At 55.6% G+C, this 16,472-nt stretch overlaps 1 protein-coding gene across 1 annotated transcript in view; it reads right to left on the bottom strand.

Moving 5' to 3' along the window:
* Window positions 1-16,472, bottom strand: part of ELL (elongation factor for RNA polymerase II) — an 87,001-nt gene that overhangs the window by 23,744 nt on the left and 46,785 nt on the right. Inside the window, exons 2-4 of the mRNA XM_033198841.1 lie at window positions 11,743-11,790; window positions 2,540-2,661; window positions 2,164-2,327 (exon numbers count right to left, since the gene is read on the bottom strand). Of these exons, the coding sequence (XP_033054732.1) occupies window positions 2,164-2,327; window positions 2,540-2,661; window positions 11,743-11,790 (334 nt within the window). The remainder of the gene's footprint in view (window positions 1-2,163; window positions 2,328-2,539; window positions 2,662-11,742; window positions 11,791-16,472) is intronic.

Genomic DNA, 16,472 nt, shown 5'->3' with positions numbered 1-16,472 from the left:
CGGGTGCCTGTAGTCCCAGCTACTCGGCAGGCTGAGGCAGGAGAATGGTGTGAACCTGGGAGGCAAAGCTTGCAGTGAGCCGATATAGTGCCACTGCACTCCAGCCGAGGCGAAAGAGCGAGATTCTGTCCCAAAAAAAAAAAAAAAAAAAAGGCCAGGCGCGGTGGTTCAGGCCTGTAATCCCAGCACTCTGGGAGGCCGAAGTAGGCAGATCATGAGGTCAGGAGATCGAGACCATCCTGGCTAACACGGTGAAACCGTCTCTACTAAAAAATAACAAAAAATTAGCCGGGTGTAGTGGCAGGCGCCTATAGTCCCAGCTTCTCAGGAGGCTGAGGCAGGAGAACGGCATGAACCTGGGAGGCGGAGCTTGCAGTGAGCCAAGATCACGCCACTGTACTCCAGCCTGGGTGACAAAGCGAGACTCCGTCTCAAAAAAAAAAAACCCTCACTGTACCCAAAGTGGCGTGCTAAGATACATTTCTGATCAAGTGTTTGGCTGAAGGACCCACAGATTTATTAATATGTGTATGAGGCCATGTGCACTGACTCATGCCTGTAATCCCAGCACCGTGGGAGGCCCAGGCGAAAGGATCATTTGAGCCCAAGAGTCAGAGACCAACCTGAGTAACATAGCGAGGTTCTGTCTCTACAAAAAATCTAAAAGTTAGCCATGTGTGGTGGCACACACCTGTGGTCCCAGCTACTCTGGAGGATAAGGTAGGATCACTTGAGCCCAGGAGTTTGAGGCTGCAGTGAGCTATAATTGTGCCATAGCACTCCAGCCTGAGTGACAGAGAAAGGTCCCATCTTTAAAAAAACAAAAAACAGGCCGGGCGCGGTGGCTCAAGCCTGTCATCCCAGCACTTTGGGAGGCCGAGACGGGCGGATCACGAGGTCAGGAGATCGAGACCATCCTGGCTAACATGGTGAAACCCCGTCTCTACTAAAAATACAAAAAACTAGCCGGGCGAGGTGGCGGGCGCCTGTAGTCCCAGCTACTCGGGAGGCTGAGGCAGGAGAATGGCGTGAACCCGGGAGGCGGAGTTTGCAGTGAGCTGAGATCCAGCCACTGCACTCCAGCCTGGGCAACAGAGTGAGACTCCGCCTCAAAAAAAACAAAACAAACAAACAAACAAACAAAAAAAACACGTGTACAGCTGTCTCTTCAACTGTTCTGCCCACAGCAGCCCTGTGCTTGGGGCTTACAGCCCGGGCTCCCTAGCCATATAACACGTCCACCTGGGCTCAGTGTTGACCAGGAGATCCAACCCCTGCACCCACATCTGGGGTTTCATTCAGAGGGCATCCCTCTGCTCAGCAAAGGGAAATCACGTGCTTTCTTCAGAAGGAGGAAAGAGAGGAATTGAAATGCCCCCCAATTGAAATGCCCCCCACTTTTCTTAAAGAGAAAACTCAAAAAGCCATCAAGGCTGTCGTCTGCTCTGAGCCATCTCCCTCCTCTCTGAAGCCCGGCACCCTACTCCCGCCATAATGAGTTCCCATGACTTCTGGCGTTCTGCCTGGACTAAGAGGCGGGGTGCTGCAGCTCTGTAAACAAACAGCACTTTCCTTCCCACTGTCAAGGCCTGTTGGCTTCTCAACTGCTGAAACCGTTTCCACGTCGATGCTGAGTGGCTACAGTTTTCCCGCAGTGCTGGGTTGCTGGCAACAGGGCCTGTGAGGCTCATTTCCTGCCTGTTGCCAACTGTGGTGGCCTTGGGGAGGAGCTGGCTGGTCAGGTGAGGGTGGGAGCAGCCTCCAGAGACAGACATGGGCCTTGCCCTAGGCTGCATGCCCGTCTTCGGGGGGCCTGTTGGCCTCCCTGACAGGTGAAGGTACCCAAGGCTGCAGCCTGAAAGCAGGGACCACCAACTAACAGCTCCTGGAGTTCTCAGGCCGCTTTGTCCACCTCTGGCTTCACAAGGCAGTAGCTGCTGCAGCCCAACCCCCCACCCCTCACGTGGCCCCCAGGCCCATGTGGCCAGACTTCTCTTCCCAACCCAGACTCTGGTCCAGGCATGTCCTGCTCAGGGACTCCTCGGTTGGCCCATCATTTCTGTGCAGGGCACAGACAGTGCCCAGCCTGGACGGGCCCCAAATGCTTCCCGACACTGGCAGCTGCCTGGCTACCCTGTGGCAGCACCCAAACTCGCTGCTCACCCAGGTAGCGGCCTCCAGCCTTGATGACAATGGCACTGCGGCTCCGTGTCTCCTCCTCTGCCTGGGCCATGCTCTGCCGTGCCTTCTGGTAGGAGTCGTCGGTGGCGCACACTGTGATCTTGTCCTGTATGCTGCCCAGGCAGTCCAGGTGGACGTCCCCATGACTGTAAGACAAGGCCAGCTGGGGTCAGCAGCTGGGACAATGCAGGGAGGATCTGTTCAGGACCCAAGCCCCCAGTCCACCACCTGGCCTGGAAAACAGGCTCCATCAGCACCGTCTCAGGCAACACGGTTTCAATAGGGCACATCTTAACCCTGGGCCAGAGGTGGCACCTTGAGAGTCAGTGGGGTGCTCTGGGTTGGGGCGGCGCCTCACCTGGAGACATACTGCTGGATGCAGTCAAAGCTGCCCTGGGGGTTGTCACGGCCGATGTTGGAGAGGTAGAAGGAGAACGTCCGCGCCTCCGCGGGGCAGTCGGGCTGGGGGATGGAGATGTGCTGCATGGAGGGGGAGGGGGTATCACCGGGAGGTCCTCAGCAGGACGGGCCCCCAGCCTGCATCTCTTGCACGAGTCCCCAAAATGCAACCCTCACAACAGGAATGTGCTGGCCCCTTTCCCTAAAACACATCCCTGCTCTTCTGCCAGTGACGGGATGGGTGGCCCATCCTCAGCAACACACACTGCGTAGACAGGGGACTCAGGCACCTATGCGGGTGGGCATGGGACGAGGGGCCGTTTTCAGCAGCAACAGCACTGCTGTCTGAGGACAGTGCTCAGCACCTGCCCAGATGCAGGGCCCCCACCCCAATCGTGTGACCCCTGGAAAGTGGCTTGTCTGGACCACGACTCACTTTCCCCACCACCAAACGGACAGACCTGGCCTGGGACATCCTATGAGGTAAAATGTGACAAGAGGGGCTTGGGCAGCCACCCGCAACTCTGGCGCCCCTCCTTGGCAACCCCCTGTCAGCATCCCCCCACAAAGGATATTGACTCCACGTGAGTCTCCATTTGCTGCAGCTATGAATGAGGTAGGCTTGTGTCCTGTGGGCTCACAGATCAGAAGTACTGGCCCCCGACAAACCTATCATGGGTCACAGCAGCCTGACTTTGGCTGTGCCCCTGCAGCCCAGCTGCACAAAGCTCCAGCCCTGCCTGGGAGGACGGACAGTCAGGGACAGGCAGGCAGATGGATGGACTGTGCTGGTCCCAGCCAGGCTCAGTGCAGGGCAGCATCACATCTGAGGCCACTGCATTCCAGGCTGACCCCAGACCCTCTGTCAACAGAGGTGGCCCTTCCTAAATTAATGCCTGGGCTTTGGCACGAGCTCCTCACAGTTAGACTGACACATGAGGGGCGTTCAAATAGTCAACAAGGAGGGACAACATGGAGGGAGCCCTCAGGTCTTGTCCCCCAGCTGCAGCACCCCACTGGCACCCAGGCCCCATCTCCTCCTCTGTGACACCATGAGCGCAGGAGAGACTGCGGCTGAATCTCCAGCCCCCTCGCCCCTGCCGAGCTGCCTCGTACGCCCATGGGAGGCTTTGCCTGCCTGTGCCTCACCTGTGAGACAGAGGACCGGGCTTCTGCCACCAGGAACGTGGAAGAGCACCACTCCCCCACCCTGCTGTGTGGCCTTGGCTGGGACTTGTCCCCTGGGGCAGTGTTTGGACCCACAAGGGAAGCCATGGCTGCACCCAGCCCAGTGCCAGTCCCTGCTCCCAAGATAAGAACAGTTCCTGGGTTCGGCTACTCTGGGCAGGAAGAGTCTGGTCTGGGCTTGCAGGCAGTCCCTGCACCAGCCACTCCCTGTGACCGGCCTGCAGACCCTTCTCCAGAGGCCCATCCTGCCCCTCCCCAAGGCTGAACACTGCCCCAGGAAAAAAGCTGTCCCATCTGCTGGGGTCTGCCCAGCATCCCCTCTCAGCCTCAAACGTGTCCCCCTAGGGCAGGCACCCTTGTCCCTGTCATGCTGATACAGAAACGCAAGCTGAGGGGTCAGGGCCCAACCAGTGTACTGGTGGAGGGCGAGGCTAAAGCCCATTGAGGGCCCACCACGCCAGGCCACACCTGAACACAAACACCCATCTCTATCAGGGTCAGAGAAGGCAGAAACAGCCTGCGCTCAGCATCAGAGAAATCACACACACAGCCTCTGATGACCCATCCTATGGCAGGGAAACCCTCCCCCACCACACATACAAATACACACAAACTCAACCCCCATAACCACACAATCCCCCACACACAACCACACACACAAACACAACCCCTCCACACACAATCTCCCTACATACAACCCCCAGAACCACACCATCCCCCCCACACCACACACACACACAAACACAAACACAACCCCTCCACACACAATCTCCCTACACAACCCGCACAACCACACAATCCCCACACACACAACCCCACACACACACAACCCCTCCACAAGCTCCCTACACACAACCCCAACCACACAATTCCCCCACATACCACACACACACACAAACACAACCCCTCCACAATCTCCCTACATACAACCCCCACAACTATATAATCCCCCACACACAACCACACACACACAACGCACACACACCCACACACAACCCCCACAACCACAATTCCCCCACACACACAACCCCCACAACCACATAATCCCCCACACACAACCACACACACAAACACAACCCCTCCACAATCTCCCTACATACAACTCCCACAACCACATAATCCCCCACACACAACCACACACACACACAAACACAACCCCTCCACAATCTCTCTACACACAACCCCAATCACACAATTCCCCCACACACCACACACAAACACAACCCCTCCACAATCTCCCTACACACAACTCCCACAACCACATAATCCCCTACACACAACCCCACATACACAAACACAACCCCTCCACACACAGTCTCCCTACATACAACCCCCACAACCACAATTCCCCCACACCACACACAAACACAACCCCTCCACAATCTCCCTACACACAACTCCCACAACCACATAATCCCCTACACACAACCCCACATACACAAACACAACCCCTCCACACACAGTCTCCCTACATACAACCCCCACAACCACAATTCCCCCACACACACAACCACACAATCCCCAACCACACAACCATACACACAATACCCCCCACACAGCGCCACACAACCTCCCCCCCACATAACCCCGCCGCACACAAACACAACCCCCCAAGCACAACCCAGACACACAACCCACATGCACAACCCCCCACATACACCCCTCTACACACAAACCCCTCACACAACCACACAAACACAACGCACACACACCCACACACAACCCCCAGCCACATAAACACAACCCGCACACAACCACAGCCCACACAACCACGAACCCCCTATACTCAAACACAACCCCACCCGCCACACACACAAACACAACCACACACACCCTGAAGCCTCTGCCAGAGCCATGTGGGTGACCCTGGCCATCCAGACCTGTCCTGCTCCGATGCCACTGAGGTGTTTTTTCGCCCAACACACACAGGTGCCACCCTGCCCTGCCTGCACCTCCCTTCCCAGATATGACTTTTATTCTCATTCATACAAGTAACTGGAAACACGCCGCTGGGATGAGGGAAGCTCAGGTTTCTGAGAGGCTCTGTGGTGGCCAGGTGCACAGGTGACGTGGTGACCCAGAATGAGCCAGCCAGGGAAGTCGGGGACTACACATCCAGGGAAACCAAAAGGAGTGGCTGTGGGAACCTGAGCCCGGCCTGGGTGGCTCTCCCACCCTCCTCTGTCGTCTCTTTAACCCCCACTGCCCCTGTGGTCCTGGCCTGAGGCCCAAGTTGCCAGTGGCTCCTGCCCCACAGTGACTGAGGGCTGGGCACCCTCATGTGCAGTCCTTTCTCAAGAAAACCCCAGCTCCACCCAGGCAGGCAGGATTCATCCTGTCACCCTGGCTTCAGGGGAGATGCCATTCAGCAGAGCTGGCAATGAGACTGGGCCACAGCCAGCTGGAGAGGTGGGAAGTCTGACACAGCAAAGCCCACCCCCTTTGCCACCACGGGAGCGTCTGGGCACCGACTGTGGCCAGGGGCAGCTGCACACCCAGTCAGCACTGACAGTGCCCCTCCTGGGCCTGCCCAGAGACCTTGCTTCTCCGTCGGTAGGGGCTTCACAGTGGCCCTTCACCCTGCTTGGCTCTTTTCCACACTGTAGACATCCGCCGCCCAAACTCCATCCTAGAAGCGGGGGTCAGGTGCAGAACCCAGGGCCAGGTGTGCAGCTGTGGCAGGGTGTAGGGGATGCACGGGCCCCTGGGAGGTTTTCAGGAATTGATTCTTAGCTGCCAAGACACTGCTGTATCTCTGCTTGGCAGAGACAAACCCTGCCAAACCTCCTTCTAGAAACTGCCATACAGGTCCTGCCTCAGCGCACAGAAGTCTTGACACCTGGAACATCCCTGGACACCAACTGCTCCTTTCCTCTTTTTTTTTTTTTGACGGAGTCTCACTCTGTTGCCCAGGCTGGTGTGCAGTGGCACGATCTAAGCTCACGGCAATCTCTGCCTCCTCCCAGGTTCAAGCGATTCTCCTGCCTCAGGCTCCCAAGTAGCTGGGATTATAGGTGCGCGCCACCACGCCTGGCTAAATTTTTTGTATTTTTAATAGAGATGGGAGTTCACCATGTTGGCCAGGTTGGTCTTGAACTCCTGACCTCAGGTGATCCACCCGCCTCGGCCTCCCAAAGTGCTAGGATTACAGGCTAGAGCCACCGTGCCCGGCCCTAATTTTTGTATTTTTAGTGGAGACAGGGTTTCACCATGTTATCCAGGCCGGTCTTGAACTCCTGTGACCTCAGATGATCTGCTCACCTCAGCCTCCCAAAGTACTGGGATCACAGGTGTGAGCCACCATGCCCAGCTCCCCCGGCCTTTTTTTTTTTTTAATCATCACCTGGGACTTTGCTGGAGTTCACGGCTGGGGTCAACAAAGTGCAGGTTTCTTTTCCCCTCTGGAGTCTATTGGCCTCACTAGGGTTAAATCCTAGGAGGAATCCCCAGACAGCTGAGATCCACGTCAGCCCCACTCGGGGTCTGGGAAAGGGCAGAGGCTCTAGACACAAGCATGGACAAAGGAGATGCCATCAAGCCAAGCACGCTACTCGGGGGCAGGACACACCACAGCAGGCTCGACTTTCCCGGTGAATCAGCAAATGCCATAAAGCGACTCTGACGAGTCTCCCTGCACAGGGGAAGGGAGAGGTGCACCTGGCCATCATGAGGGCACCTGTTGCACAGGCAGGGAGATGGCTGGGCGAGATCAGACCCCCACCCCAGAAGCACGTAGGCCGAGACCCTATGCTGGCCATGGTGCACCCATGTAAGAGGAGAGGCACATGAAAGGCTGAGCTTGTTCTGTGCTGCAGCAAGGACACTGGTTCTCCTGACCTCAAGTTCAACCTGCAGATGCCCTCGAGGTGGACAAGGAAGGTGATGAACAGAGGGAGAAGCATGGCCAAGGTCCCTAAGTCACAACGTCTCCAGCTCGAGTCCAGTGGGCCCGTGGGGAATAGGTCCCTGAATCTCACACGAGACCCTGAACATCGAATCAGCATGTGTACCTGATGACAACCTAAGAGTAGTCCCTCCAGCCCCAAGACCCAGACAGTGAACCGCAGGAGCTTGGGTGATGCTGGCTGACTGGATCCACGAAGGAACACACCTCCAGGGGGTGCTCTGACAACGATGAGCCCAGTGCAGGCTCTGGTGGCAGGCTGCCGGCAGCATGACCGAGGACCAAGAGCCCCGAAGCTAACAGCCCACTAAAGTGGAGCTGCTGGCCACACGCGGTGGCTCCCGCCTATAATCCCAGCACTTTGGGAGGCCGAGGTGGATGGGTCACCTGAGGTCTCAGGAGTTCAAGACCAGCCCGACCAACATGGCAAAACCCTGTCTCTAGCAGGAGGTTAGCCCTGTAGCCACCCCAGGTCTCTCTCAGTGACATGAGCCCCCGCTACACATGTGCTTAGGCTGCAGTCAAGACACATGGCACGCTGCACACAAGGACACCACTGTGTGCTTCGGTCATGGCCAGGCTGCAGTGTATCATCTGATAGGCTCGCTGAGATGGGGGTTGGGGATGAGGGGTCCCCCACTGCCCAGGTTGGGGTGGAGTGGCATGAATGTTCAGTGGCAGCAGAAGGCACAGAGTGACTGCTGTAAGACACCAGAGGGCACTGTGGGGCTGCTCTGGCAGTAAGCCCCGGCCAGCCCGCCCCTGCCCCCAACGTCTGACCCCTGAGAGAATGTCCTGGGGAAGGTAAAAAGGAGGTGGCCAAAGGGTGACCACAGACCCAACTGGGGCTGATGGAGGTGTGGGGTTGTGTCAACTGGCTAGGCTGCAGCCCCTGGGGATTCATTATTATTCCACAACATCCCGTCTAGGGGTGCCCTGGAGGTACTCTGTGGACATGGTTACCATCCACAACCCAGATACTGTAAGCAAGTAAAGGAGATGATCCTCGATGGTCTGGGTGGCCCCACTGAATCAGCTCAAGTCCTTAAGAGGTAAATCGGGGTTTGGCAGGAGGAGGAAGAAACTCTGCCTGAGGACTGCTCCATCAGCTCCTACTGGGGCTGCCTGAGGACTGCTCCATCAGCTCCTACTGGGGGTCTGCAGTCAGCCCTGAGGGTTACAGACTCCCCAGACCACAGTCATCTGAGCCCACTGCTTGCATCTTTTTTTTTTTTTTTTTGAGACGGAGTCTCGCTCTGTTGCCCAGGCTGGAGTGCAGTGGTGCGATCTGGGCTCACTGCAAGCTCCGCCTCCCGGGTTCACGCCATTCTCCTGCCTCAGCCTCCCGAGTGGCTGGGACTACAGGCGCCCACCACCTCGCCCAGCTAGTTTTTTGTATTTTTTTTTTTTTAGTAGAGACAGGGTTTCACCATGTTAGCCAGGATGGTCTCGATCTCCTGACCTCGTGATCCGCCCGTCTTGACCTCCCAAAGTGCTGGGATTACAGGCTTGAGCCACCGCGCCCGGCCACAATGCATCTTTTTATTAGCACACACAGACACGCGTCTCCTAGAGGCTCCATGTCTCTGCGGAACCCTGGGCTGCACCTGGAAGCCCGCGGATCATCACGTCCACATCCCCACACCCAGCTGTGCAGAGCTCTCGGGCTGTGGATAGAAACTGATTTAGGTATGACATGGTAACTCTAAAAGAAAAAAAAAAAAGTTGGGTGCAGTGGCTCACACCTGTAATTCTAGCACTTTGGGAGGCCAAGGTGGGAGGATCATTTGAGCCCAGAAGTTCAAGACCAGCCTGGGCAACACGAGACTCCGTCTATAGAAAAATAAAAATAAAATTTGCCTAGCATGGTGGTGTACACCAGTAGTCCCAACTACTTGGGAAGTTGAGGTGGGAGGATCCCTTGAGCCCAAGAGTTCAAAGCTAAAGTAAGCTATGATCGTGCCACTACACCCCAGCCTTGGCAACAGAGACTTATCTCTCTTTTTCTTTTTTTTGAGACAGTCTCGCTCTGTCGCCCAGGCTGGAGTGCAGTGGCCGGATCTCAGCTCACTGCAAGCTCCGCCTCCCGGGTTTACGCCATTCTCCTGCCTCAGCCTCTGGAGTAGCTGGGACTACAGGCGCCCGCCACCTCGCCCGGCTAGCTTTTTTTTTTTTTTTTTAGTAGAGACGGGGTTTCGCCGTGTTAGCCAGGATGGTCTCGATCTCCTGGCCTCGTGATCCACCCGTCTCGGCCTCCCAAAGTGCTGGGATTACAGGCTTGAGCCACCGCGCCCGGCGGCCAACAGAGACTTATCTCTTAAAAAACAAAACAAAGCCGGACATGGTGGCTCACCTGAGGTCAGGAGTTTGAGACCAGCCTGACCAACATGGTGAAACCCTGTTTCTACTAAAAGTACAAAAATTAGCCAGGCACGGTGGCAGGCGCCTATAATCTCAGCTACTTGGGAGGCTGAGGCACGAGAATTGCTTGAACCCGGGAGGCCGAGGTTGCAGTGAGCCAAGATTACGCCACTGCACTCCAGCCTGGATGACAGAGCGAGACTCTGTCTGGGGGGTGGGTAGTGGGGGAACCAGTAATAAAGGCTAGAAGAAAAATCAAACCATTCTGAGGTATATTGGGTGGGCTGGGGGAGATGCAAGACCTAAGGGTCAAGGAAGGTAGACAACTCACCCTTCTCTCATTCCCTGATTTTTCTATAAGATGGTCATTTAGAAGGAAACGTATTTCAATAAAAACGAGGGTGCTGAGTTTCTATGAACCTCTCTCCCAACCAAAATCCAGACAAATGTCCGTGGTCCTTGTGTCCCCTAACGCAGCAGTCCCCTACCTTTTTGGCACCAGGGACTAGTTTTGTGGAAGACAATTTTTCTTTTTCTTTATTTTTTTGAGACAGAGTTTCGCTCTTGTTTCCCAGGCTGTAGGGCAATGGCGCAATCTCGGCTCACTGCAACCTCCTCCTCCCAGGTTCAAGCAATTCTCCTGCCTCAGTCTCCTGAGTAGCTAAGATTATAGGCATGCACCACCACGCCCGGCTAATTTTGTATTTTTAGTAGAGACAGGGTTTCTCTATGTTGGTCAGGGTGGTCTCAAACTCCAGACCTCTCAGGTGATCCACCCGCCTCGGCCTCCCAAAGTCCTGGAATTACAGGCGTGAGCCATCGTACCCAGCCAGAAGACTATTTTTCTTTTCTTTATTTTTTTTTTTGAGACGGAGTCTCGCTCTGTCCCCCTGGCTGGAGGACAGTGGCGTGATCTCGGCTCACTGCAAGCTCCGCCTCCCGGGTTCCCGCCATTCTCCTGCCTCAGCCTCCCAAGTAGCTGGAACTACAGGTGCCCGCAACGGCGCTCGGCTAATTTTTTGTATTTTTAGTAGAGACGGGGTTTCACCGTGGTCTCAATCTCCTGACCTTGTGATCCGCCCGCCTCGGCCTCCCAAAGTGCTGGGATTACAGGCGTGAGCCACCGCGCCCAGCCCAGAAGACAATTTTTCTATGGATGGTGTGGAAGGGGGACGGGGAGCCATAGAGGGGGATGGTTTCGGGCTGAAACTGATCCACCTCAGATCAGGCATTAGATTCTCATAAGGAGCACACAACCTAGATCCCTGGCATGCACAGTTCACAATAGGGTTCACACTCCTGTAAGAATCTAATAACACTCTCAGATGACAGGAGGCAGAGCTCAGGTGGTCATGTTTGCTCACCCACAGTTCACCTCCTGCTGTGTGGGCAGTTCCTAACCAGTCCAGGGCTGGGGGCTGGGGCCCCTACCCTATCAGACTAGAAACCAGGTGCACATCGCTGCACGAAGGGGGCCACTGGGAGAGGAGAGTTGCCCATCACCTAGGCAGCCTGTGATGGGCACCAGACACGTCCTGGTGTGGCCCCAGCCAAGCAGCTATCCTGGGGGCCTAGAACCCAGCCTTGCGTGGAGGCAGACAGGGCCCAAACACTGCCATGAGCTGCTGCTGTACCCAGTGAGCAAGGACAGACCTGAGACTATACCAGTCCCAAGATTCCAAATATGAATGATTAAAACAGAAACTCACCCCTTGGCTTCCTTGAAATCGGATAGACGGCCTCAGTGAAATAGAATCCTACAAAAAAAAAAAAAAAGGTGAGGGGAACGTCAATAAAGACACTGAGAAACCCAAAGACGCCCTCCCCAGGTATAGAAGGAACAGGGTGAAGATGGTGTTCTCAAGAGAGGGGAAAGGAAATGCACACACTCTGAAAATTACAGGCAAGGTCACCAGAGCAGGGTTTTGGAAAGATCAGTAGGAGTTCCTCAGATGGACAGAGGGCTGGGGCCACATGACAGGTAAGAATGGGGCCTCCAGATACAGGCAACAGGCTGGCAGCAGGCCCAGGATGCAGGGGTGGGGAGTGTGCCATCCTTGGAATCCACCACCAGCCTGTGAATCCACCGGGAGAGAAGGGCAAGGCTCAAGGTGCTCACAGCCCTGCCAGGAAAAAGCAAGGTCAGGTCAAGGTTGACCCTGGATCGTGACTCTCCCGAGGCCCCATATAGGCAAAAGCAGCCCCCTCCACTCTCACAGCCCCAGCTGATCCCCTGAAACCACCAACCAGGCTAAGTCCTGTCTCACAAACACTGGCTTTTAACAACCAGGTGGGTGAGCACTGTCTGTCAGAGCGGGTGCAGTGGGGCCACCTTGGAGCCTGGGGTGGAAGCCCGAGGCCTGTAGAGCTCTGCCACACGGCCTTGGGGCAGCCACATGGTTTTAGGGCAGCTGGTCACTGAGCTTGGAGCAGTGGAATTTCCAAGGAACAAATATACAAAAGAGCTCAAAATAAATACTGACGCTTCAGCTATTCAGAGACCAGCCTTCTGGCAGTGTCTGAGAAAGAACTGGGATCCAGAGAACTACACCTCTGTATCTTCTTCCCTATTCCCAACCTGGGGCCCTAAGCATGGATCTCAGTGTCCCAGATGCTACCCCACAGCGTAACCCTGGCTGGTCACCATGATCCTCGGCCCCCAAACCCACCCACCCCTGCACCACCTGGCCCCACTGTCCCACTCAGGTCCAGCTCACTGAGATGCCCTCCCACCCAGGCCTTGCTCCTGTCCTCATAGTACCCTGTTCTGGGCTCCATCTCCACTGCTCAGGTCTCACTCCTTCCCACCCTGGTCTGCCCATAGCTCTCCTCAGAGCGCAAAGCACTACTTGAGTCTGGAGAGACCTGTTGGAAGACTCAGGGTAAGCCGAGCAGCTTTATACCTGGGACAGTATCAGAGACAACACCTACCCCATGGGCCTGCCCAGGGTCCGCCCCCTGGAGCCACTCAGCGCCGTTTCAGGACTCCAGCTTGAGGTGGCACAGGGCCCTGACCTTTGGAAGGGGTGGGCTCTCCAACTGCCCGCATCCAGTGCCCATCAGCTGGGCACGACGGAGCTGCTAGGAGCAGGGCAAGCCGCCTGGGACGTGAGAGATGGTTGGCCTCTCAGCACCTGCTCCACGGTGACTCTGAGTCATGGGTCTGCTTGGCCAGTTTAGACCATGCAGCCGTATACATATGACATGCATAGTGACCAGAGTGGGAGGCACCGAGCGCCTCACTTTGGTCTACGAGGAGCCTCCTTCTTTGCCAAGGCTCTCCAAGGATTTTGCCAAGACTCCCCAAGGATTCTGCTGTTCACGGGAGAACAGAGGGATAGTGCCCCTGCACGCTACCACCACCCAGGCTGTGACGCCCCAGAAACTGCCCCATGCTTCTCAAGCACGCAACCCCTCAACAGGCGCACAGGCCCACTCCACAGTGAGCACGATTCACGGGGCAAGCCACCACTGTCCACGTGTGCAACACATCCACGGCCCACTCCCTTGTCCTGCTCCAGGACCAGGAACAGTTGCTGCAGTCACAAGGGCCACTGTACTGCTGCGACAACGGGGTCTCGTCTAGAGCAGCTCAGGAAGGGCTGGCCCTGTACCCTAAAACACGACCCAACCACCAGCCTGTGCTGCTGCTGCAGAGAACAGGGGACCTCGGCCTGGCTGGGACCTTGGGGAAGCAGCTCCTGAATGACATTTGCTTAAAATTTGGTTAAACAGGCCAGGCACGGTGGCTCAAGCCTGTAATCCCAGCACTTTGGGAGGCTGGGGTGGGCGGATAACTTGACATCAGGAGTTCGAGACCAGCCTGGCCAACATGGTGAAACCCCGCCTCTATTAAAAATACAAAAATTAGCTGGGCGTGGCAGCGGATGCCTGTAACCCCAACTACTTGGGAGGCTGAGGCAGGAGAATCACTTCAACCCAGGAAGTGGAGCTTGCAGTGAGCTGAGATTGCACCACTGCACTCCAGCCTGGGCAACAGAGTGAGATCCTGTCTCAACAACAACAAAAAAGAATTTGGTTAAACACAGACATGAAAAAGAGACTTACAGGGACCAATGAAGGTGTGAAAGACACCGGATGCCATTACTCATCAAGGAAAGGCAAACTGTAACCACAGTGACCTAGATTGATAGCCATAAAAATATTAAAAAAAAAAAACATAAAAAAAAATAACCACAGAGAGAGCACCGTACCCATCAGAGCAGCTAATCTAAAAGAGGCTGACAAGAGCAAGTGTTGGCGAGGACCCAGAACCTCTGCCATCGTGGGCGGGAATGGACAAGGCTCAGCCACTGTGGAAGCCGCCTGGCAGTTTTCTAAAAGGTTAAACACACCCAGCAATTCCACTCCCGGGTATACACCCAGAAAAACACACTTCCGTACAAAAACTTACACCTGAACACTTACAGCAGAATTATTTAGAGTATCCAAAAAGCAGGAGTAACCCAAATGTCCGTCAACTGGTGGAGAGAGAATCAAACGACAGAACACGGAGAACCACGCCAAGTTAAAGAAGGCTGCACATCATGCCACAGGCTGTATGACTCCATTTCTATAAATCCCCAGGAAAGGCAAAACCAAAGAGACAGAAAGCCGACTAATGGGTATTCAGGGCTGGAGGTGGGAGTGGGGAGTGGCCACAGCCAGGTGAGGGTAGAGGGTCAAAACTCACTGACTATGCACAAGATGGGGACGTTTTACAGGAGTTCGCTACACCTTCCCAACTGCCCTCGAGCTCACAGGGGTCGTCTTTATTGACTCGGGGCACAGGAGCAACATTCTCTGACACACACATGGAGAGTTCTGGAACAGGCAGAGGAGAGTCCTGTCCGTTAACCATTTTCAATGCACGAGTGAAAGGGAACTGGCATAAGACACAAGAACCACACGGAGCAAAGGAAGCACCAAAGCAGAATGGTCTGGCCCACCCCACTCAGGGAGCCCCCAAACTCACAGCATCAGTCCTCACAGGCCCAGGGAGCATGCAACCAAGGCCAGGTGGGAAGGGTGTTCTGGAGCAGGGAGCAGCAGGGGACTGGAGCAGGGACTCAGTGCAGTGGCTGCAGAGAGCAGGTGGGGCCTGTCTCTCGCGGCACAAACCTCTGCAGAGGGGTCGGCCTGGGGCTAACACGAACACCCTGTCTACTGTCCACGCAAGGCCTCTGCATGCGCAGCCGTGAGCCAGGGATGAGGGCTGAGAAAACAGTGATGATGTCGAAGCCCATTAGGGTGACAAGGGACAGGAATCAGTTAGGGTGCACAATCCCCCAAGAACTGTGCCAGGGCAGCCCCAGCTGTGCAAGGCTGAGGGTGACAGGCCTTGAACACACTGGCCCTCCCACCCACCCCATGGCTCCACACTCCCTGTGGGCCACGCCATCCAGTGAGGCATTTAAACATGTTCTGGTAGCTGACTGTCAAGCGGGTCGCCTGCAAGACTTCTTTCTTGCCAAGTTGCTTATCCCCCAAGGGTATGGAGAACGAGACTTCAAGCCTCAGGAGGAGAAGGGCTGAGGGGCCACAGAGCCAGCCTTTCTGCATGATGCCAGGAGGGCTGACCTCAAGTGCCTGTCCCCACGAAAGTTGGCCGTCATTATGGCCAGGCTCCCAGCCACTCGGGCTCACACTGTATCCCCACCCTCCAGCAGGAGACTAGGCCCTTGTTAACAACAGAGCAATTCACTCCTAACATCACACACGCATGAGGATGACAGTCCACACAGGACGCATTAAGCCATTAACAGACATGGGCCCAAGGCTAACTCTTGTCTAAATCACAGCCAGCCCCATGTGGACCATCGGGCAGGGACCCACCTCATTAGAATGCCAGGCGGCATCTACAAGCAGAACCCTACAGACGAAGCAGCGGGAAAACGAGACCCCTAAGCCAGGGGGAAAATGAGTCGGCACAAGGAAGTGGGAAGCACAGAGATGCCGACTGAACAGACAGGGACTTCGGGACAGCTACTGTGAACTCAGAAAGCTCCACACCTAAAGGAAAACAGCTGAAGAGGAGACGTAAGGGTATCGTGAGAGAGCCACAAGGGGCTTCTGGAGCTGAAACACGGAGCATCGGAATGAAACGGCCACTAGGTGGAAGTCACAGCAGGCACCACAAAACAAAAGGGCAGCGAACTTGAAGACAAAGCCACAGGAGCCACCTAGATGAATCCCAGAGAAAGAAGCCTACAGGAAACGAACACCACTTCAGTGACCTGCAGATGACAGCAGGGGATCCCACATACAAGTAACTGGAGTCCTGAGGGTGGGCAGGGGATCTGAGAAAAGAGTGGCCAGAGATTCCCAAATGTAACAAATGCTATAAATCCACAGACCCAAGAAGCCTTGTCAGCCCCCAGCAGGAAAACTACCAGGTTGTGGCGCCTCATGAGCAAATCAGCACAGTCACAACAGTCGC

Source organism: Trachypithecus francoisi, unplaced genomic scaffold (assembly GCF_009764315.1).
Source record: "Trachypithecus francoisi isolate TF-2019V2 unplaced genomic scaffold, Tfra_2.0 Lachesis_group5, whole genome shotgun sequence".
Lineage (NCBI taxonomy): Eukaryota > Metazoa > Chordata > Mammalia > Primates > Cercopithecidae > Trachypithecus > Trachypithecus francoisi.
This window is presented reverse-complemented; position numbering and strand designations above follow the sequence as displayed.